The sequence below is a fragment of the Coregonus clupeaformis genome, chromosome 13 (assembly GCF_020615455.1).
Source record: "Coregonus clupeaformis isolate EN_2021a chromosome 13, ASM2061545v1, whole genome shotgun sequence".
Taxonomy (NCBI): Eukaryota; Metazoa; Chordata; class Actinopteri; order Salmoniformes; family Salmonidae; genus Coregonus; species Coregonus clupeaformis.
The window spans coordinates 25853038-25875152 of record NC_059204.1 but is presented as its reverse complement, the minus strand read 5'-3'; the positions used below and the strand labels follow the sequence as shown (position 1 = coordinate 25875152).

General features: G+C 44.0%; 3 protein-coding genes across 3 annotated transcripts in view; 2 read left to right on the top strand and 1 right to left on the bottom strand.

Annotated features, from left to right (window-relative positions):
* Positions 1 to 1751: 1751 nt before the first annotated feature.
* Positions 1752 to 3090, top strand: LOC121578959 (glucose-dependent insulinotropic receptor-like). The gene is made up of 2 exons (XM_041893252.1): positions 1752 to 2202; positions 2441 to 3090. Exons 1-2 carry the CDS (start codon positions 1752 to 1754, stop codon positions 3088 to 3090), a joined length of 1101 nt encoding a protein of 366 aa, XP_041749186.1.
* A 1750-nt stretch (positions 3091 to 4840) lies between these two features.
* LOC121579818 (RNA-binding motif protein, X-linked 2) lies at positions 4841 to 10211 on the top strand. Its single transcript, XM_041894730.2, has 6 exons — positions 4841 to 4946; positions 5378 to 5493; positions 5874 to 5925; positions 6144 to 6273; positions 6432 to 6618; positions 8339 to 10211. The coding sequence occupies exons 1-6, from the start codon at positions 4942 to 4944 to the stop codon at positions 8914 to 8916; spliced, it is 1068 nt and encodes a 355-aa protein (XP_041750664.2). The 5' UTR covers positions 4841 to 4941; the 3' UTR covers positions 8917 to 10211.
* Positions 10212 to 12950: 2739 nt separating this feature from the next.
* LOC121579819 (E3 ubiquitin-protein ligase Siah2) overlaps positions 12951 to 22115 on the bottom strand; it is a 34844-nt gene continuing 25679 nt past the window's right edge. The window contains exon 2 of the mRNA XM_041894731.2: positions 12951 to 14611. Coding sequence (XP_041750665.1) covers positions 14060 to 14611 — 552 coding nt within the window. The 3' untranslated portion in view covers positions 12951 to 14059. The remainder of the gene's footprint in view (positions 14612 to 22115) is intronic.

Here is a 22115-nt window from a genome sequence, read left to right as displayed (position 1 = left end):
CAACCCGTAGGTGAGGAGTGGGCAGTGCTAGGCGTAAACAGGGTGAGAATGCCTACTGGTACAGGGGCAGTGGGCACAATTACTGCTGACCAACAGAAGTTTTGAATGGCACTGAAAGGTCTAGTAGGGATGAATAACATTCCCACATTGTATGTCTGTGGGAGCCAGAGGTTATTGTGTTTTTTCCCCCTCTGTGATAAAAAGGGGATCTTTACTCTACATGAAAAGATCACTGTGTATTTGATGAGACCCTGGTGATACTGTTTGGACTGACCTGGTTGGGTTGTTGTTGCTGAGGGTTAAAACGAGCAGGAGGGAGTTCAGAAATAGTTACAGAGAGAGAGAGAGAGAGAAGAGAGTGTAACTGCATACTCTTATGAGGAAGTTGGGTAGACATTTATGCAGGGTAGATTTATGTCTCCCAAAGCAATGCTTCCCATACGTAAAACAGAAGTAGTTGACTGATAACATACAGTATACTGTACATGTAGTGAGATTCACGTCATCCTGTCTGGCAAATATAAACTCTCTCGTTCTCTCGCTCTCCCTATCGTGTATTTTGCCTCTCAGTTTGTTTAAAGCTGTGTAAATACATACATAAAACCCTTAGCCATGAGGAGCCACTGATGAAACATAGATACAGTGGTTAGTCACAGCATATTTTGTACAGCACTGTGAATGTTTAGGGTTGTGTGCCAAGATGAAGGGGCTTCTCAAGATGAAAATTCCTTCTATACCTCCTTTTTGCTGGAACTCATCTTAGACACTAGAGGACCCAAGACAGCAGATACTCTTTATTTATTATAGTACTGTAAATGGGAGTAGATGGTTGTTTTTCCTTTTGTGCCTCGATCTGGATTTGTTTTATTCTGTGTGTTTTCTAAAGGACCCACATATTAGCCTAAAGACAACTGCCAGATGGGTCTTCCCAAAGCAGATGGGTCTTCCCAAAGCAGATGGGTCTTCCCAAAGCAGATGAGTCTTCCCAAGAGACATGCCACAGAAAACTCTTCCTCTCTTTCCTTATTGCCCTACTTATTGTCATCAATGAATGGGCAAAAATAAACTCACTAATGGCTTTATGATGAAGATAAAATGGCATCAAAAGCAGATCTATCTTAGTGTTGATGTTTATACTGCAGACTACTGTCATTAACCCAGATTCAGTGGTTGTGGTGAACCCTTGTGGAAAATGGCCCAGTCATCCCGGATGTCTACACTAGGGACTCTCTGAGGGGACTGGGATGATAATCAGATAGCAGGCTGGACAAGGGTCGGATGCAGAGGAACCACAACTGCAGGCGAGAAAGGAGGGGAGATACTTTGCCCTCTCAGGAGCGAAGGCACATCAGGAGTGGATGAGTACCCGCTGAACGTTTTTAATTTTTTCCTAAAGAGCTTTTTACTTTATAGCACAGTTTATCGTTGTGGAATTTCTTTCTGTTTTACAAGGAGTTTGACAGAGAAGGATATTAACAAGAAAATATTTACAGAAGTCAATACAAAGAGGAAAACATTGGTCTTTGGATACCAATATACCACAGTAGGAGTGGATGTTGGTGGATATAATTTATTTGTTTTGAGGGGGGAATCTCACAGATATACAGGACTTAGATCTTGTAAAGGACTCAATGGCAGCTTACAATAAGACAAGCTGGATGGGAGAGTCAGGTGCCAACCTCACTGCCATGATGCCAGGTGTGAGACCCATACTAACCCCTGTTGTCTACACCTCCATGTCACCAGAAATGATGGGATGGGTCCTGAGTGTGGCCTCTCTCCTCATCATCTCCACCAACCTGCTGGTGGCTGCTGCTCTCTTTCAGCTGATGCGCAGGAAAGGCAGTCAGAGCTGGTGCTTCGTGCTCAACCTGGCCCTGGCAGATATCCTGGTGGGCCTGGCTATCACTGGCATTGTCACTGACGTGTTTAAAAATTACAATACCGTGAGCAATGGAACTATTCCAACTACTCGACCGCTACTCCTAATGCACTCCACACAGAAGACCAAGTGTCTACTCCGCATGGCCTTCGTCATCTCCCCCTCAACGGCGTCCATCTTGTCCATGTTCCTGATCTCTCTGGACCGCTACGTAGCCATCAAGCTGCCGCTGCGCTACTCCCAGCTCACTGGGAGGTGGACCGTGACTGGAGCCCTGGTAGCGCTGTGGATGGTATCCCTCACCGTTGGCTTCCTACCAGGTGGAACAACTAACCTTAATTATCTTATTTCAGAGGGAACACATGTCCCTAACAACAGGGTTACATTTCAATTCAGGGGGATAAGATGCGAATCAATTTGTGAATTTGAATTGCTTCCTGAATTGACTAAATTGGAATTGAATTGACCCCAACACTTGATAATGAACATCAATATTTTTATATGAATAATAGAAATACTATAAATATAGAAAGTTGTTTATTCCCTTCTGCTCCACAGGCATGGCATGGCAGTTCCAGCAGGGAGACTTCGACAGCAGCAGCCTTTGCACCTTCTTCTCTGTCATCCGTCCCAAGGGCATCATTGTGGTGTTCTGTGCCGTCTTCTTCCCCATCCTCTCTGTCTTCACCTACTTCTACCTGGACATTCTGAAGATTGCTTGCGGCCACCAGAGGCAGATCCGCCAGGCCCGCCAGGCCGGCACCAGGCTGCCCCAGCGCAGCCGCTATTGGGGCCACTTCAAGGCCCTGAGGACCGTGGCTCTGCTGGTGGGCTGTTTCACCCTCTGCTGGTGCCCATTCTTTGTGGTGTGTGCAGTGCAGGTGCTGTGTGAGGCCTGTGAGCTGTACAAGGTGCTTGAGAATGACCTGTGGCTGCTGGGGCTGTCCAACTCCCTTATTAACCCTTTGGTGTACGCCTGCTGGCAGAGGGAGGTGCGGCTGCAGATCGAGACACTCTTCTCCTGCGTTAAGGACAGGGTCAGGAACACAGCCGTGTTAGAGGCTAGTGAAAGATGTCAGATAGAGCTGCATATACCCACTCATACTGTTATATCTGTGAACGATGCCATGAGCCTGGATCCCACCTTGCCATCGGTCACCAGTGAAGAGGGCCACACTGTACAGCTTTCTGCCTCAACCCCCTTGTGAATGACTTAGACATTTTGAGAACAACTCATTGAGGTTGATCGAACCAATTTGGAAAACGCTTACTGTGGCAGCTTAGAGCTTTTTCCATTTCTGACAGAAACGGTTCACGTCACATGTCTAGCGACAGCGACCAACTGACAAAAACAACCAAATGGGGAAAAATAACAGAGTGAGATAATGGATGTGGAGACATCATGGAACCTACACCATGGAACAGATGGGCTTATTTGCTTTTTTTGCTCTGTTTCCTCCACTAACCTAATTGATATTATCTCTGCAAAGTATGCACTTTGTCCCTCTCTGCATTCCCATCAACCTCACTGTCTATGTGTGTCTGAGAGGTGTGTAGGTGTTTTGAAGGGGAACAGCTTTTTTTGTGTACAACTGGTTGTTCTCTGATCAGTCAGTGATTATATATTGAAAAAAAATTTTGGACAAAGTATTTAATTTCTTGGGAAAGTACTGTGTATTATTACCGCCACTAGGGAGGTACATGGGAAATGTGTGTAATGTTTTATTGCCAATATTTTACATTATCTACAAATGATTTACTCATAATGTCAATGTAGAATTGCTTTATTATTTTCTCATACATTACCATAGTGGAAATATATTGATAAAACCTTGATATGAGGTAAGTAGAATATTACTGTTTGAGTGGTTGCTATTTAAAATAAATTATAGAATGCTTGTATGATTGATTATTCATTCATGGGCACTTCCTTGTCATATAAACACTTATTTATAGGATAAATACGTCCATATTTTACAACTAGGCAATAAAATTACACTTAGTGATATGAGGCATGATGGTGCTATAAAAGTAGCTGTCATTTAGGCCCCATATAGCTCAGTTGGTAGAGCATGGTGCTTGCAACGCCAGGGTTGTGGGTTCTTTTCCCACGGGGGGCCAGTATGAAGAAGAAAAAAATGTATGCACTAACTGTAAGTTGCTCTGGATAAGAGCGTCTGCTAAGTGGCTCAAATATAGAAAAGAGATCATAAAAGTCAGTGTTTAGGCCAATGCAGTGTCATTGAAGCAAGCTTTTGCTTAATAACAAAATGCTATTGGAATTGAATAGAATATTGAATATTGAAATGCAGTTGTTCTGTAGGACTTGTTTGTAAGATTTTTATCATAAAAGTTTATCAATACTGAGAACAATGGAGCATGCAGGGGTTGCCTTTCACCAGCAGGATCCTGACATTTTAAAGGTTAAGAAGGAGGACTTTGTGGCCTTTATAGCTATGGTGATAAATGGCACTGCCAAGGTGGAGAGAAGGTCCAGGACGATAGAAATCATTGTGGAAGCGGCAGAGCGATTCCTGGGGCTGAAAGATTTCTCGGCGAAGGAGTTACATGGAATATTGTCACAAGCCGTACAACCCTCTCAGGCCCTAGAGCCTGAGAAGGGAGATATAGAGAATTGAAAGAAGGAAGAAGTGGGAGTTTTGTTTTGTTAATGTGCTATTTTTATTTGGGTGGATTAAGTTAGTTTCCCTATCACGTATGGATTTTCTTTTTACCTTGTTTTGGTTCAACCCGTCCAGTTGGTGGCGGCAATACGCCTTTTTGGGTTGTAGACCGCCATAAAACCCACTGAAGAAGAAGAATACATTTTTTTTTTAAACAATAAAATTAAAAAAACATGTATGCACTCACTAACTGTAAGTCGCTCTGGATAAGAGCGTCTGCTAAATGACTAAAATGGAAAATGTAAGAAGAGAGCATGCTTTTGAACTACACTTCCCACAAACCCCTCTGCGTACTATGACACGGCAGAAACGGATGTTGGTCAGAGATCTCCATTTTAAAGTTAGCGTCGTGTTTATGTTCATGATAACTTCATAATGAAGTGAGTATAAGTGACCGATTATGTGTTTTACATTTTGTATTGACTGTACTTATCTAGTTAGTCACTGAGGTGTAATGGGGTGGTCATGTGAAGAGCTCTAGTTAGCCAGCTAACTAGCCAGTTACTAACGTGTACTGCAACATCAGTCAACATGGCTAACGTTAGCTTGCTAATGAATTGCTGCTAGCTAGGAGCTACTGTTACTAATGTTAACGTTATATGAATACACACTACTATATATATATATATATTAGCTAACTAGCCATATATTATGGTCTGTAGTTACTCATGAGACGACCCCATGGTGTAAAAAAAAAAGCTTGGCCATGGTGGTCAAGAAAATAGCCAAGACAGGATCAGCAGAGAAGATTCTCTATTGCATGTTAAACTCTCTATCCTTCTGTCCCTCTCCATCTCTCCCTGTCCTGCAGTCCCCTGACCAAGGTGAAGCTGATCAACGAGCTGAATGAGAGAGAGGCCTCATTGGGGGTGAAGGAAAATGTGTCATGGCACTCTGAGTATAAAGACAGCGCCTGGATCTTCATCGGTAAGAGGCTGTGTCAGAGACACCCCTGTGATTGAATAGGATTGATCTGAACCCTGGTCCTCTGTAGCTCAGCTGGTAGAGCACGGCGCTTGTAACGCCAAGGTAGTGGGTTCGATCCCCGGGACCACCCATACACACAAAAAAAAAATGTATGCACGCATGACTGTAAGTCGCTTTGGATAAAAGCGTCTGCTAAATGGCATATTATTATATTATTATTACAATACTTCTCCAGCCATGTTTTGGGTGTACTGTCAGCTGACCAGTAGGTGGCAGCAAAGTAGTGGTTTGTTTATTCAGTCAGTGGCTTGCTCTCTAGTCCATCTCACCAGCAGAGTTATAAGCCTGTTATTAACTTGTTTTTCTGTTTTAACCTACAGGTGGGTTTCCATATGAGCTGACGGAAGGTGACATCGTCTGTGTCTTCTCTCAGTGAGTCCCATACATACACCCCTTCCTCCAATCTCTCCACTCACTGTGTCCTTTCTCTCCCCCTGTCCTTCTCATCTGTTTTTTTTCTATCCAATTACCTGTGTCTTTCCATGCTTATCTTCGCCTATTCCCTCTTAACCTTCCCCATTTTCATTCTGAATAAATCAAGTGTTCTTTGCATTAGATTAAGTTTATTCCTGCTTAATGTGTGTCTGCAGGTATGGAGAGATAGCCAACATCAACCTAGTGCGTGACAAGAAGACGGGTAAATCCAAAGGCTTCTGCTTCATCTGCTATGAGGACCAGAGAAGCACCATCCTGGCTGTGGATAACTTAAATGGGATCAAGGTAATGAATGGCAATCACTCACAGCTGAGGGAGAAAGAACAAGCCAGTAAACATGCATAAATGAATGGTTATACAATGCAAAAGCTTTGGGACTGGCAAAAGATTTGTAAATTACTATCTCATTGTGTTGTGGTCTGTGTGTCTCTCTCGGTATCTAGATAAAGGGGCGGACCATCCGAGTGGACCACGTGCTGAACTACCGCCCTCCCAAAGACAATGAGGACATGGACGATATCACCAAGCGCCTGAGGGAGGAGGGCTGTGCCCCCAAACTACCCGACCTTTCATCCTCCGAGTCCGAAGAAGAGGAGCAGTATGCCGTACCCGTAAAGAAGCCCAAGAAAGGTGAGAGGAGAAGAGACTACTGGAGGTCTAGATGGTACAGGTCTGCAGCTTGTGTCAGCTTCATTAGACTGGCGATTTGAAATACAAGAGCTTTGACTAAAGTAGAATGTACACTGAAGAAAAATATAAACGCAACAATTAACGTTTTTACTGAGTTATAGTTCATATAAGGAAATCAGCCAATTGAAATAAATTCATTAGGCCCTAATCTATAGATTTCACATGACTGGGAATACAGATATGCGTCTATTGGTCACAGATATCTTTAAAAAATGGTAGGGTCATGGTTCAGAAACCAGACAGTATCTGGTGTGACCACCATTTGCCTCATACAGCGAGACACATCTCCTTTGCATAGAGTTGATCAGACTGTTGATTGTGGCCTGTGGAATGTTGTCCCACTCCTCTTCAATGGCTGTGCGAAGTTGCTGGATATTGGCGAGAACCTGAACACGCTGTCGTACACGTTGATCCAGAGCATCCCACACATGCTCAATGGGTGACATGTCTGTTGACTATACAGGCCATGGAAGAACTGGGACATTTTCAGCATCCAGGAATTGTGTACAGAGCCTTGCGACATGGGGCTGTGCATTATCATGCTGAAACATGAGGTGATGGCGGCGGATGAATGGCACGACAATGGGCTTCAGGATCTCATCACGGTATCTCTGTGCATTCAAATTACCACCGATAAAATGCAATTGTATTCATTGTCCGCAGCTTATGCCTGCCCATACCATAACCCCACCTCCACCATGGGGCACTCTGTTCACAATGTTGACATCAGCAAACCGCTTGCCCACACAACGCCATACAGGCGGTCTGCCATCTGCCCGGTACAGTTGAAACCGGGATTCATCCGTGAAGAGCACACTCCTCCAGCATGCCAGTGACCATCGAAGGTGAGCATTTGCCCACTGAAGTCGGTTACGATGCTGAACTGCAGTCAGATCAAGACCCTGGTGATGACGACGAGCACGCAGATGAGCTTCCCTGAGACCGTTTCTGACAGTTTGCAGTAATTATTCGGTTGTGCAAACCCACAGTTTCATTAGCTGTCCGGGTGGCTCGTCTCAGACCAGATGTGGAGGTCATGAGCTGGCGTGGTTACACGTGGTCTGCAGTTGTGAGGCCGGTTGGACGTACTGCCAAATTCTCTAAAACGACATTGGAGGCGGCTTATGGTAGAGAAGTGAACATTCAATTCTCTGGCAACAGCTCTGGTGGACATTCCTGCAGTCAGCATGCCAATTGCACGCTGCCTCAACTTGAGACATCTGTGGCATTGTGTTGTGTGACAAAACTGCACATTTTAGAGTGGCCTTTTATTGTCTCCAGCAAAAGGTGCACCTGTTTAATGATCATGCTGTTTAATCAGCTTCTTGATATGCCACACCTGTCAGGTGGATCGATTACCTTGGCAAAGTAGAAATGCTTACTAACAGGGATGTAAACAAATTTGTGCACAAAATTTGAGAGATTTTTGTGCGTATGGAAAATGTCTGGGATCTTTTATTTCAGCTCATGAAACATGGGACCAACACTTTACATGTTGCATTTTATATTTTTGTTCAGTATATTTGCAAGGCAAGCACACCCGAGTAGTGGAGGATAACTTGGCTGTCAGTGTGTCTCAAATAGGTGTCACAGTCATGTTCATATCATCTCCTCTTACCTGACCTTACCCTCCCTGTCTTTTCTTTCATCTCCAACCCAGACAAGAAAGAGAAGAAGAAAAAGAAGAAGAAGGCTCTGAAGGAGGATAGGCAGCAGAGGGAGAGGCTAGCCCAGACTCCCCCTGGGTCTCCCCCTGGGCCTGCCCTGGCAGTGAGGGTGAAGCAGGAGGAGGAGGACCTGGGCTATGACTACAGCCAGCGAGGGGCGCCAGAGGAGTGGCTGGGGCCCAGGGGAGAGAGATCAGGGCCTGGGGCAGAGGCACGGAACCAACGAGACACCCACAGGCAGGTGGACAGAGGGTTCCGAAATCGCCATGGGGAGAGAGAAGGAGAGAGGGAGAGGCCCAGGGAGGATGAGAAGAGGAGAGATGGAGGACTGCAGTTGGAGAGCAAGAGGACAGGCAGGGAGGAGAGAGAGAACCAAGACTGGGATAGAGAGAGAGACAGAACTAGGGAGGGAGAAAGAGAGAGGGACAATGAGAGGAACAGAGTGAGAGAGAGGGACTGGGACAGTGATAGGAACAGAGACCGGGAGAGCGAGAAGAACAGAGACCGGGAGAGAGAGAGGTCAAGTAAGCACAAAGAACACAGTCGGGAGAGAGACCAAAGGAGAAAGTAACAGACAGAAGTGCCTTGATTGTAGTCAAGACAACTGGAATGAGTGAAATCTTAGTCTTTCCTTCACTGTAGAAAATCAGCAAGGAACTGGGACCATGGACATGGAACTAACATTATTGGTTGTTTTATTTTGTTAGTCTTTGTCATAAGCCACATCAAGCCTGTTGATTCCATATTCGCTGTTATGGAAAGACTGATGTGGAGACTGAGCTGTACAGTGGATGATGACTTGAGTCATGAGAAGATGGCCTCTGTTTCCATGACAACAGCTTAGCGTCATCAGCAGCAGAGTTAAATCGGAACTGGATTTCAAATGAATTGTCACCCTCAAACCGCTTTACAGTGCTTAATCTGACAATGATTTAATGTTGTAAATAAAATGACATTTGTGTTTGTAAAAAAAGAAAGAAAGAAAAAAAACACTTGATTTGCTTTCCCACAAGTCTTTGACAGATGCCTTATAAATAACATTTTATTTTTAAATTGGATTTCAAGTGATACAGAGACACATAGTAATATGGGTAACGCAAGATAGGAGCTTCCTCTTGGCTCCAAAAATAAAGAGGTCATTTTGGGTGAAAATAAAGAAATACCCTGCAAAGAAATAATTGACTGTCCAAAACATTACACAATTTGTAATTCAGTGAAGAACCAACAAAGACAAGATATTTCAGAAAAGGAATAATTAATTCAGACCAAACAAAAATAGTATTTACATGATCACTAGCTCATACCTGCTCAACAGGATTTTAACTGCAATTCATCTAGTTAATAATCTAAGACAGAAAGCATAGCTACAGAAATACTGTATATACCATGAATAAATTAACATTGTGTCAAAACATAAAAAGGAAGAAAAAAAGAGGTAAAGCACATTCTGCCATTAAGGAAATGTTTTAATTCCACCAAGAGGTTTTAAGTGTGTGAAGGAGCATGTCGATCATTGGCATTTGAAACACCGTAAATGTAATCAATTCTATTGTCATCACACCGGGGCTCCAATGAAAATACCCAACTGGGGTATAGAGATATTAGAGGACGAGCCACCATTTTGTCCTTAGTAGATAGATAGGAATTAATCTCCCATTCCCTAGGGTTAACCGTTCCTTATCCTCTTTTAGCTCTCCCAGTGGGGGGCCAGGCAGCAGACAGGCCACACTCAATCACTGGGATTTTGGTCGCCTCCGTTGTTGTCTGGCTGCATGGATAGATCGTCAACGCTATGCTATCTGTTAGTTACTTAGGTGACCGTTTTTTTTATGACTTCTGGGTCTGAGCTTCACTGGTCAGAGGTCAACCTCTGCCTTGACCCAGGCCCCAGACTAACATAGGCCAGGCGGGATGGACAGGAGAGAAGTGTTGCGGTGGCCCAAAAAAAACACATTGTTAGGGACCCAATTGCCTTTGAAAGGTGAGTTTGAGTGTGGAAGTTGGTGCAAAATAGCATTATGTGATGCAATAAAGTAGTCTTCTGTTGAGAATCATGCAATCATCCTATTTAACTTGGGTTTGGCCAAGCCTTTGTTAAGATAATGTAATAAACTCTAACTATGAGTCCAGGTAGAGATATTCACCCTCTGTCTTGGTTTATATGCTCCTCCACACTATATAGCCTCAAATGTGTCCTACTGTATGTGAATACACCAAAAACAGAAGAAAAAAAACATTTAACCATTGCAACTACCAACACTGATAATATCAACCACCATCATTTCCTTTTTACAGAAACCATAAACAAGGTGTAAAGAAATACAGACAATCAGCTCTGATCATAAACTGTCATTATGATCACATCTCAATCCACAATCTGACACATATGATGCAGTCCTTTGACATGGCTTTCTGTAATTGAAATGAAGCAAATAAATTGCACCCATATAGCTGTTATAGAAACATCACAGGATTCGGCTAAACGAAAATAAGTATTGGGTCTGGCTGTACAAAAGATGTCTATGACGTCATGTGTACTATGAATGTACTGAATGTAAAAGACATGGGTTGTATTTTCCGAGGTACATAAAGAATGTGTGTACTTCTCAGGGTTGTAGAATGATTCTAGGTGACTTACAGCTGGATGAGAATGTGTTTCTGTTCAATGTTCTGCCACCCTGTGGATGGACACATATCATACAGAACAAAACATTGCAAGAGGACAACACTTTTAAGCGAATGAAGAGTTATAGATTCGTTTTTTTATAGCCTACATAATGACAGCCTAGGTCAGGGATCATCAACTCCATTCAGCCACGGGACTTTTTTGGGGGTGGGGCAAATAAAACCACCCATGGGCCGCCAGTTGGTTAACCCTGGCCTAGGTATTTATTAGCATTTCTAGGACTTGGTGTGTTCATATGACAGTACCTGCAAAGGATTTATATGTGCAACTGCCATTGTATGTTTAAGTTACATGGGTAGATGGACAGATGTTTTTGTCAGGTAATGGTGATGCAGACCTAAAGGTGTTTTCATTTTGCTAAGTGGAAACAAATGCACCATGAAATCTAATTTTGTGGACACTGACTCTTAGTTTTCATTGATTTGATCTCCCATTGCCCCATAAACAATGAATTAATGAAATCCACACTGATTTCTGCAGTTCTCTATGGTTCATGGCAACTGATCATGATAACTGACGCAGCATTAAAGGCTTCAAGCCCATCTTACAAAAAGGTGACCGTCACAGTTTGCATTTTTTGCTGATATTACAGATCAGCTATAGCAATTGCAGAGCTGTCCTGCCCAAATGATAGTGTGTTGGCAGAAATGTCTGTCCACTCAGTGGGTAAGGCAGGGACACTGACCACTAGAGCAGAATAGGATAGCAGGTAGTTACAACAGCTCAGAAAATAACCTCAAAACCTCTGTACAACAGTTGGAGTAACCGTGAACACAAACACATCTCAGATTAACACAACAGAACACAATCTCCTCCTACCAGCTTTTAGAAAATATATGGTCATCCAACATTTACATATTACAAATATTTATAAGACAGAGCACTGGGGCAGAGGTGATCAGCAGAGGGTGTTTTGGGGTATACTGCAGTGTCCCTGGGAGCAGGAGGGGACTCTGTTGGGTTACAGACATGTCTGTGGTCGACGTCATCAGAGGTACTTTATGGAAAGGTGGGTTTTTGTTTGCTTTGGTTGCTCGGTTACTATGACGCCGGGTGAAGGCGAGGTACATTGCTGGAGTACTATGGAATGCCCATTTCTACCCACAATGCCATGGGATTTTGCCCCAAAGTCCACAAAAACCGAGAGTCCGTTCAAGACACTGAGTGTGGGTCTGAGTGAGTCTAACTTAGTCATCCTCACAGATGCCCTCCCAACGTAGGGAGTGCTAGTTAGGTTACGTACAAAAGTAAGGCTGTGGTGGGTTGACTGACCAGAAGGGAGAGTCAAAACTACCCTCATATTACAATATATCAATCAGAGCATAGAAGAAATGAAGGTAAACCAGGTTCTGCAGAACAAACGGTTTCAAGACATACAGAGGAACAAATAAGAACATTTGTGCGCATTTCCAAAATGCGTGCCTCCGCCATACTGTTAATCTCTGTTGGTGAGGAGTGGCTGCAGAGAAAAACAACACACATAATCCTAACAGTGGTAGTACCATCTCCTGCACGCATGTACGCTCGCACACGATAAATGTGATTTGTGTCAAAACAAACATAATGCCATCTTAAATATGACATGACACCTGTCTTTCATTCATGACATTTTATGACAAATGACCTTACAAAAGGAAAGGGACTTCATTGTTAACAAAAAAGCTACCCTTCAATCTATCAGAGTTTAAGCAACAGAGCTAGTGACTTTGGAGAAGTAATGTGCCTTTGTTGTTTGAAAATGTAAAGATTCAACTTAAGATTGTTTTATAATATAAACAACAAAAATAAAACAGACTCCATGTGAATAACTAGGCACTAGGGTTTCACCAAACAGTGCTTATGACAGGTTTCATACCATGCTTACGATGGCATTATGTAACCTTTATGATGCGTTATGACGAGAGCCTACGACCAAAACATCGGATCTGTGTCTTTATTCTACATGGCGGACATACATGCAGTCTTTTGATTACAATCAGATTAGGATCTATCACCAATATGTATTATACACACCATGGTTGGGCTCAATTCCATTTAAATTCCAGTCAATTCAGGAAGTACACTGAAATTCCAATACCAATTCTCGTCAACGCTTTTCAATGAGGAACACTTGGAATTGGAATTTTGTTTACTTTATGAATTGACTGGAATTTAAATGGAATTGACCCAAACCCTGATACACACAACTGCCCATTTACAATGTCACCATCATCTTCATCATCATCATTTCATAGACACTTTGGACATAACATAAGCTGGTTTTAATAACCATGACATAGTCTAATTAAGGAAACGGTTGAGTTTTGCAGCTTGCTGTTCTGAAAAGTAAGGAGTTGGTTAGTAGTCAGTGCAATCGTTTAGCAGAGCATGAGCAACCCCAGCTTAGCTCACACTAACCCAGACTGAGGCAGCGCATTGGTCACTCTCAGGCCCGACTCCGCCCATATGCGTCTGAGGCCTGATTGGTCCACTAACCAACTTACTGAAACTTAATTCACTGTGAGGATTAGGAAGCTGCATCTGCAGGGGCCATTCACGTTTGAAGTGGAGCTTCTCTGAATACCGATGTGTGGCAGCCAATTGACTGACCGCCCTTTCTTACCCTGGCAGTGCCCTTCTTACCTGGCACTGGTTGGCTGGGCAGAAGAGGCGGTAGGGGTGAGTGGGGTGGTGAGGGGTCCTGGGGGCGGTTAGGGCATCAGTCATCACAAGCCCACCACATGTAGGTTACTGTACACTGTCTCCAGCACACACAATGTGAGGACAGGCAAACACCCTAACTCTGAAACTACTCTACAGGCCAGTCTCCATTCAAGCATTATGGGGAGCCAACGAGCCTCAAGCAGCAAAACACACACACATCCTCTCCATATCCCACCTGTCCTCTCACACACACTCTACTGAATCACACATGAGGCAGGTACAGCACAGCAGTCAGTCACTGTGCACCGGTTTCTGTCCATCACATGTGTAAGTCTAAGAACGAGAGAAGCCTGTGTGTATGTGTGTGTTTTCATATCTGAGCCGCTCAGCACATGGAGATGGTAACGTTGATCCCCAGGTTGCCGTTGTCGGCGAACAGGTGAGCGATGGACGTGTCAAACACCAGACAGTCACTGTTCATGATGGCGGCCGCCACACCATCGTGGATGGAGCGGGGCGTGGCCTCCCAGGTGAGGCGCCGCCGGTTCCCGTTGAGCTCCAGGCGGTAGGCGAAGTTCTCGGCCTGCTTCCTCGTGCCGATGAGCAGCACCACAGCAAAGAACTGCTGATGGCCCTCATACTTCTCCTGCTTCTCCAGGACCAGCATGAAGTGGTGGCCGAAGCAGGACTGCATCATGACCCAGTCCACGGCCCCAGGTAGGTTGATGTCTGTGGCCAGGAAGACAATGTCCTCTCCCTGCAGGGTGGTGATGGACTTGTGGGCGTGCATCAGGTGGGGCATGACGGCCTCCAGGGAGCCCTGCCACTTACAGGAGGCCCCAGGGCACGGGCAGGTGTAGGGACGGAACTCACACACCTCCTCGTGTTCAGGCTTCTCGCTGTGGTGGAGGGACAGCAGGCATCCGGCTGACACGTACTGGAGATAGAGGGAGGGAGGGCGAGAGAGAGAATTACTTACAATTTTGTTTTACTAGGTATGTTGAGAATCTGCTCTTGAAGTGGTGTGGGGTTGAATGAGCCAAGAGATGGGAGAGGAGACACGGAATGGGAGAGGGCAAACAGAGGATGAGGTGACGATGGAGATGGGGAAAAGACGGAATGAAGGAAAGAAAGAGATATTGCAGAGACATAGGTGGTAGGAAAAACAGAGAAGGAAAAGGGAGAGGTAAAGAAAGAGGGACCAATTGAGAGATTGAAAAATGTGTGGGAGGATAGAGATAGAGAAAAGAGAGTGAGGCAGAGAAAGAGTGCAAGAGAGAGGGAACAAAGAAATAGAGGAGGGTGGGGGTATGAGAGTGGCAGGGCACATGAAGGGTATGAAGAGTTGTAGATGAGCACCTTACTAGACAAACCCTCTGGCACTACAACAGCTTCCCAACACATCCATGGAGATGTTAGGGAGGAAGAATCTTATAAGATTGGATGGTTAATTTCGTATGAAAACAAAGCAATACCAGGCCATTAAACTGCTTGTCGAAGGAGAGATTGAGATACATGACATTGTTAGCGAGGCTGTTTTGAAAAAAGACGCACATATTGAACCATCAACAGACAATCTTGTCTGTAAGACGGAGACATACCAGTAAAGATAGAGCGAGTGTAGCAGGAGAGGACAGACTACAATATGGGAGGATATGTAATGTGAGTAGCTCCTCCATGCTGGGAGTGCTGGGGCGGTATTGAAGGGTTGGAGCAATAAGTGGATTATCTAATGAAAAGGTGCATAAAGGGGGTGGATTTCAAGTTTTATTAGTCATGTACAGGATACACATGGTATAGAGCGTCTGCTAAATGACGTAAATGTAAATGTATAGCCTACACTGTCCCACGAAACACTTACTTGCAGGTTCCTTCACGACAATGCAACAACAATAAGAAATAATAAAATATAAGAATACGATCATAAAGTAAATTGCTTAGTAGATTAGAATAAAAACATTTCAGCATAAGTATAATACAGGAAGGCACAATTTATAGTACAATATTTACACATGTATCAGGGAAGGGGGAATAAAAATAGTCTGGTAGCAGCAGCAGTTGTGGTGTGTTGTGTGTGTGTGTGTGTGTGTGTGTGTGTGTGTGTGTGTGTGTGTGTGTGTGTGTGTGTGTGTGTGTGTGTGTGTGTGTGTGTGAGAAAGTGAGTGAGTAAGTGAGAAAGTGAGTGAGTGAGTGAGTGAATGCATGTGTGCTAAGGTGCGGAGAGTCCAGTTCAAGTGTTCAGCAGTCTGATGGCTTGTAGATAGAAACTGTCTCTGAGCCTGTTGGTATCAGACCTCATGCTCCGATACCGGCTACCCGACAGTAAGGGAGTGAACAGCTCGTGGCTGGGGTCCTTCACGATGCTGCAGGACTTCATCAGGCACCGTTTCAAGTAGATGTCCTGGATGGGTGGGAACACAGCCCCCGCTGGAGGGCCTTGTGATGCAACTAGGGCTGTGGCGGTCACTAAATTTCGTCAGCCGGTGATTGTCAAGCAAATAACTTAACGTTAATTAACATAAAAACATTTAGCATCTACTGGCTTCCACACATAGCCTACAAGCCATTTAAAAAAAGTATAATAAATCCATGTAATATGGCCTACACGTCACAATAAATCCATTATTTATTTTAGACAGGTCTAAAGAAGAATGATATGAAGAAAATGTAGTCTATTTCAGAAGAAAATAATAGCATACTCTGAGTTGTCCTTATGTTAGGCCCTGATCTGGCTATGCCAAATGGCTGTGGGCTACACTAGTTCATTTAGCAGACAAGATTTGCTTATAATTCCGTGGCATTATTTTATATTATTTTATAGTATGAAGAATACAATTGAACAAAGCTGAATAAAATATAAATATTTTCTCCAAACGATTTGAAGGAGTGTGCACATGCGGCTATTCTGTGTTGAGCGGTAACAAAGAAATAGGTACTCCTATATGCTTAATTTAGAGTTATTAATGTAACTTTAGTTGTTCTACAAACATTGGGCTATATGTTTAGATTTGTAATACATTGTAAGGCTGCATGATGAGACGAATGATGATTTGGAAAAAAGTCGCTTGAAAAGGCATGAGCTCTGCTTTGTTTTTTTTGCGCAGGCTGTACACACTACATCAGTCTCTCATTCACAATTTGACAAGCACTTGATAATGCCTCGAATTTCACGACAGCATCCCCTTTGTGGCCGTAATGCACCCTAAAAAAATCCATGCCTTTTGCGGGCCAGAGTGCTGCGTTGTGCTTTCTCCCTGAGTGTGTTGCGCAATCCGAAGCCCTCTCACTCACATGGCTCTCCATCACAGTGATCTGGTCTTTCTCACAGGCTACACGTGAAGACAGACACATCGGGTACGCAACTGCACGTGTCCTTATCCAATTTCGAGGTGCATATTGAAGATATTGGAAGAACTGTCCACATTTACTTTTCGTCAGCCAACAAGATGAGTAGGCCTAACGAACAGCAAAAGCACTAGACTATGTCAATCTACTATCCCCCATAGTACAAAAGTTAACCTATTCTATTCTGTGCGAGAAATAAATATTCTAAACTTAGTCTGGGACATTTGTGGGATGCGATAGATCCCAAATTAATACAACCACTAGCATCATAAAACCTTTTTTATGCAATGTGGCTGACGCAACAGATCAGAACGTTTAGCTTAAAATGGTGATAAACGATTAGGCTAGTTCTTCACATTATAAGCGCAGTAATGCACACATGGTAGTAGGCTATAAGCGCGAATGTTCCATTAGCTGGAAAACACCATTATCAAAAGTGACCGCAAATGTAATTTTGCATGTAATGTGTGAGAGAAAAATTAACATGTAACATGTTTACCTGCTTTGTTTAATATTTATAGTTAATAATTATATACTTAACAAATAGTAAGACATTTCTGTTCTACTACTGCTGTGTTTTTGTAAAGGGATGGTTTCTACTCCAGCTGCCTGCAGCTAGTCTAGGCGTGTGGTCAAGGACATGGGTTTTACTCCAGATAGGGGTATCTGGAGCTGACAGTTGATTTATGAATGGTTTGGTGATAAAACCTACAGCATGCATTTCATAGAATGAGTTGGTGTTTGTGTACTGGAAGGTACCAGGGAGAGATGGCTTGTGTATGGACAATGATGAGACAAACCTTGTCTTAGGGGCCAAACTATGGGTTTCATACAATAAGAACAGTCTTCACAGCAGATACTGTCTGCTGTGAATTATTCCTTTGTCATATATCAAGTCTCACCTTTTGACCCATTCCACACATCTGCTGTTTGTTATGTAGAATAATAGGGGGTATCGTGCTACAAAATATATTTGAATGTCAGAGCTCTCGGCCCAACACTCAAGAGTGTTGGGTCGACCAGCCTCATTATTGCAGAGCACTCACTATATACATATATTGTGACCTGCTCCCTTAATATGTTTTGCATAAAGTAATATCCTGATTGGTGATTGACCTTGTCTCTCCTCATTATTGATTACAATTTCCATGACAAATGCTTTTATTATAAATATGAATTTTTATGATGAAAATGATCTTCCCCAAACTTCAAACTCACGCGCTGCTTATATATGCCTCCTATAGCTCAGTTGGTAGAGCATGGCGCTTGCAACGCCATGGTTGTGGGTCCGATTCCCACGGGGAGCCAGTATGAAAATATGCACTCACTAACTGTAAGTCGCTCTGGATAAGAGCGTCTGCTAAAATGACTAAAATGTACAAAAATATGCCAGTTAGGCTCTACACCCCTTGTAAAGCAGATTAATGTGCTTAATTTTAAGAAGTTATTTGGCCACTTTAGTTGTGATACAAACCTTATTAAAACATATAGGCCTATGGGCTAGGCTACATGAGGTGTGCGACTATGATTAGAATTTCTTATGCTGGGCATTATTCACAAGTGATAATATTCACTTAAATAGCGAACGGAGGACGCTTTGCCCCGTTGTTTATTTTCATGCCAGCAAGGTAGGCTATACTCATGTTGTAAATATAAGCAATGTGCTTAATATTAGGAAAGTTGTATTTTCTCCCGCAATTGCATAGCTTATAGAAATGTTGCGCAACATGAGCTCATGGGCTCTCATTAAGTGTTTGATTAGATTTTCGAAGACATTTGCATTGATGTCAGAGTGATTAGAGGGACAATAGAGTGCTGAGTTCCAGGCAGTTAGCAAGTTTAGTGGGCTACTAATGACTAGTAGCAGCATCAGAGCTTGGAGAAGACTAATTACCGTGACTAAACGGTTGATTCGTGACCGGCAGTAATACGGTCACCGCAACAGCCCTAGATGCAACTCGTCAGGACGCTCTCGATGGTGCAATGGTAGTATTTGGAGAGGACCCGGTGTGGCATGGCAAATTTCTTCAGCCACCTTATGAAGTAGAGGCACTGTTGCGCCCCCTTGACAAGAGTGGTGGTGTTGTTGGTCCATCTCAAGTCATCGGGGATGTGGACGCAGAGGAACTTAAAACTGCTACTCTCTCTATTGCAGTCCCGTTGATGTGGATCGGAGCGTGTTCCCTCCTCTGCTTCCTGAAGTCAACAATAAACTCCTTTGTTTTGATGACGTTGAGGGAGAGGTTGTTGTCCTGGCACCACAATGCCAGTTCACTTACCTCTTCCCTATAGGCTGACTTGTCGTTGTTTGTTATAAGGCCTACAACCGTGGTGTCATCAGAAAAGATTTGGCTGATTGGCCTGGATAAGGCTGCAGGGAGAGGGGTTCTGAGGAACTAGAGCTGGAGTCACAACCTGAAGGACACCCAGGCCCCTTACATTACTGATGTCAGGAAGATAGATAACCTGTGACAACAACACATCCTTCTACGGCAAATATGGTACCTAGCCAGAAACATAGCTCCATAGACTGGGGTAGACTGGGAGGCTGTCTACAGAAGGATGGGGTACCGTCCTCATCTAGAAGCTTATCTTAAATAAGACATCTCAGTTTGAACACACCTTCCTTCCTTTACTTATTTTCATTCTACTTTCCTTAGATCCTCATGTTGATCACTGATCTGACCTCATTGAAGCAACATGGAAGGAATTGAAGCAAATGTGGCAATCGATCCATCACCCACTCAGTTCCGTTAGATCAGTCATTACTCCAAGCAAGGTAAGAACAAAATATGTATTTTTCTAAGCATTCCAACAGGGCTCATCTAAGGCCCTGGGGTTGAAAGGATGGGAGGTTGCAAAGGTGGGAAGCGAGGTAGGAGGAGGAGGTGGGGTGACATGGTGTGAGAGGTGCTTGTGTTTCTGCCCCAGTAAACTGCCCCAGGGGGCAAGTTTCAATATTTTCCCCATTAATTAATAATCTGTGGGGCAGGTTGGAGGCTTCCCACTTGGTGAAATCGATGGCTATGTTAGGACCCACTGGACCAATTGGCTGAATAACGGCATGACCGACAATAACCATGCACTATGAAAAGAGCATCTGGGTCGAAAAACCCTCAGGGGAGAGACACAAAACTTCAAAAAAATGTGGGTTAGAATCAAATACTGATTCCCCTGTGTAACCAGTGTCCCAATTAATAACAACAACAACAAAAATTCTGGTTTAATGTCATTTCATTTGGATTTTCAAATGCATCCAGTCATGCAAATTCCTCTGTATCCCTTGTCTCTCTGTCTATTAGCCCAAATATTTGTCTGTGAGGTCAGATATGTAGAAGTCAGTCAGTCTGTTTCCTTGGCAGAGTCCCTGCGGGGAAGCTGATCCTCTTATCCAACTTTATTAATGATTGATTGACAGGATTTTGTGCCGTAATCCAGTCTGCAGGCCTTTGGTGATAAAGCTCACCCCCCTCCTCTCCTCGAAAAGGTGTGTGTGTGTGTGTGTGTGTGTGTGTGTGTGTGTGTGTGGGGGGGGACCTCTGGTAGTGTGCCCCATGTCGCCAATTTAATTTAGGCCAATTGAATTGAAATCCCTTGTCCATCAACATTGACACAAATCTCCTCAGCGCCACCAAGAATTAACAACATACACTAAACCACTGTGCAGTGCTCAGAGCACACCTTATGGAATGCAGCATGTCACTGTTCTATTTGGATCAAACCCATTGTTCTCCTCTTCACCTGTCAACACAATAACAGTGATTGTGCACTGTGTCCCACCTCCATCTACCCCTCCTTTCCCATCTGTGTGTCTGTGTCTGTGTCCAAATTAATAGCCCAGCCTCTCTCTGTGGTGTACTACAGAGCCTCAGGGGTTTCAATCACTGCAAGGAGCCTCAAGGGAGTAATAAACGACAGCACAACGCATGTCAACCACACTTCTCTACACTATGTCAATGACACAGACACGCATAGTATACACACATTTACTAAAACAATCTATTTAGCTCTCTAAACCAGGGAGTGAAAAACCAACTGGTTTGTTGGCTAATCCTCTGACACTCACAAACGCTTGCAAAGTTGCCCAGTGGTGGTAAATGCTATTTTATTCCTCCCCTCGCTTGTTCGCTCTTATTTTAATTACACAATCTTAAGTAAAGCATTCTCTTTCTAGTACTGGCTGGCTTGGGATGGGGCTGCATGGGGCTGGGGTGATACCGCTGAGGCTGGGGGATAGGGCTAGCAATAGCAATTGGGATGGGATTGCGACTGAGGATGGGTCTGGGGAGATGGGAATGGGGCTAGGATATTGAGATAGAGATCGGGCTGAGGCTGGGGTATAGGGCTGGGGAGATGGGGCTGAGGGCTGGAGCTGAGGCAGGGGGCTAGGTCTAGAGATATGGGGCTGGGTTCCTGCCAGAAGGAGACGGGCCAGGCCTGTGGAGAGGCACAAAGACCAGCCCAGCTGAATTATTGAACAACTTCTGCATTTAAGTTGCAAATCATTTGCAGTGAGCTTGGCCAGTGAGGGGAGCTGCTGGGGAGGAGTTGTGTTGTCTTCACGTCGAATCGAAACAGATGCTCTAAACCGTATCACTCCGCTCGGAAATGTCCTGATCTTTTCTGAAATTCTGTCAGCTTCTTTACTGATGGTGTTTGATGACAGCTTTTGACATTATATTTTACTGACAAAAACAAGCTGATCAGTGGTTAAGTAAAGTAACATGTAACCCCTCACATTTGGGTAAACAACCATTAACTTTGAGGGCCTTGCATGCACCCCGCCTAGAAAATCTATTTTCTGACAACCTCCTGCAGAAGAAGTCAAACCCTGCCAAACAACCAACCACCTCCTTTCAGCTGAGAGACACAGCTTCTCTCCCACCACTACCTCCTCCAGAGAGAGGACCAATCCAAAGTACACAAACTACCTCACTGGCAGTGCAGGAGTGGAACATTCAGGCCTGTTCTCACAGTTAAAAGTAGTTCACTACACTGAATTATTGAACAGCTTCTCAGACTCAGACACCGTTCGCCTGGGCAACTTCCTCACTGCTGTGCCTGAAGAGAGAGGCTACACTCACACTGGCTAACTG

Excerpts from the sequence above, each read along its gene's own strand:
- LOC121579818 (XM_041894730.2), top strand. Across the intron at positions 5,926-6,143 it reads ATCGTCTGTGTCTTCTCTCA|GTATGGAGAGATAGCCAACA; the intron begins GTGAGTCCCATA and ends GTGTGTCTGCAG. Across the intron at positions 6,619-8,338 it reads CGTAAAGAAGCCCAAGAAAG|ACAAGAAAGAGAAGAAGAAA; the intron begins GTGAGAGGAGAA and ends TCTCCAACCCAG.
- LOC121578959 (XM_041893252.1), top strand. The coding sequence starts at position 1,752 with ATGGGATGGGTCCTGAGTGTGGCCTCTCTCCTCATCATCTCCACCAAC. Across the intron at positions 2,203-2,440 it reads CACCGTTGGCTTCCTACCAG|GCATGGCATGGCAGTTCCAG; the intron begins GTGGAACAACTA and ends TCTGCTCCACAG.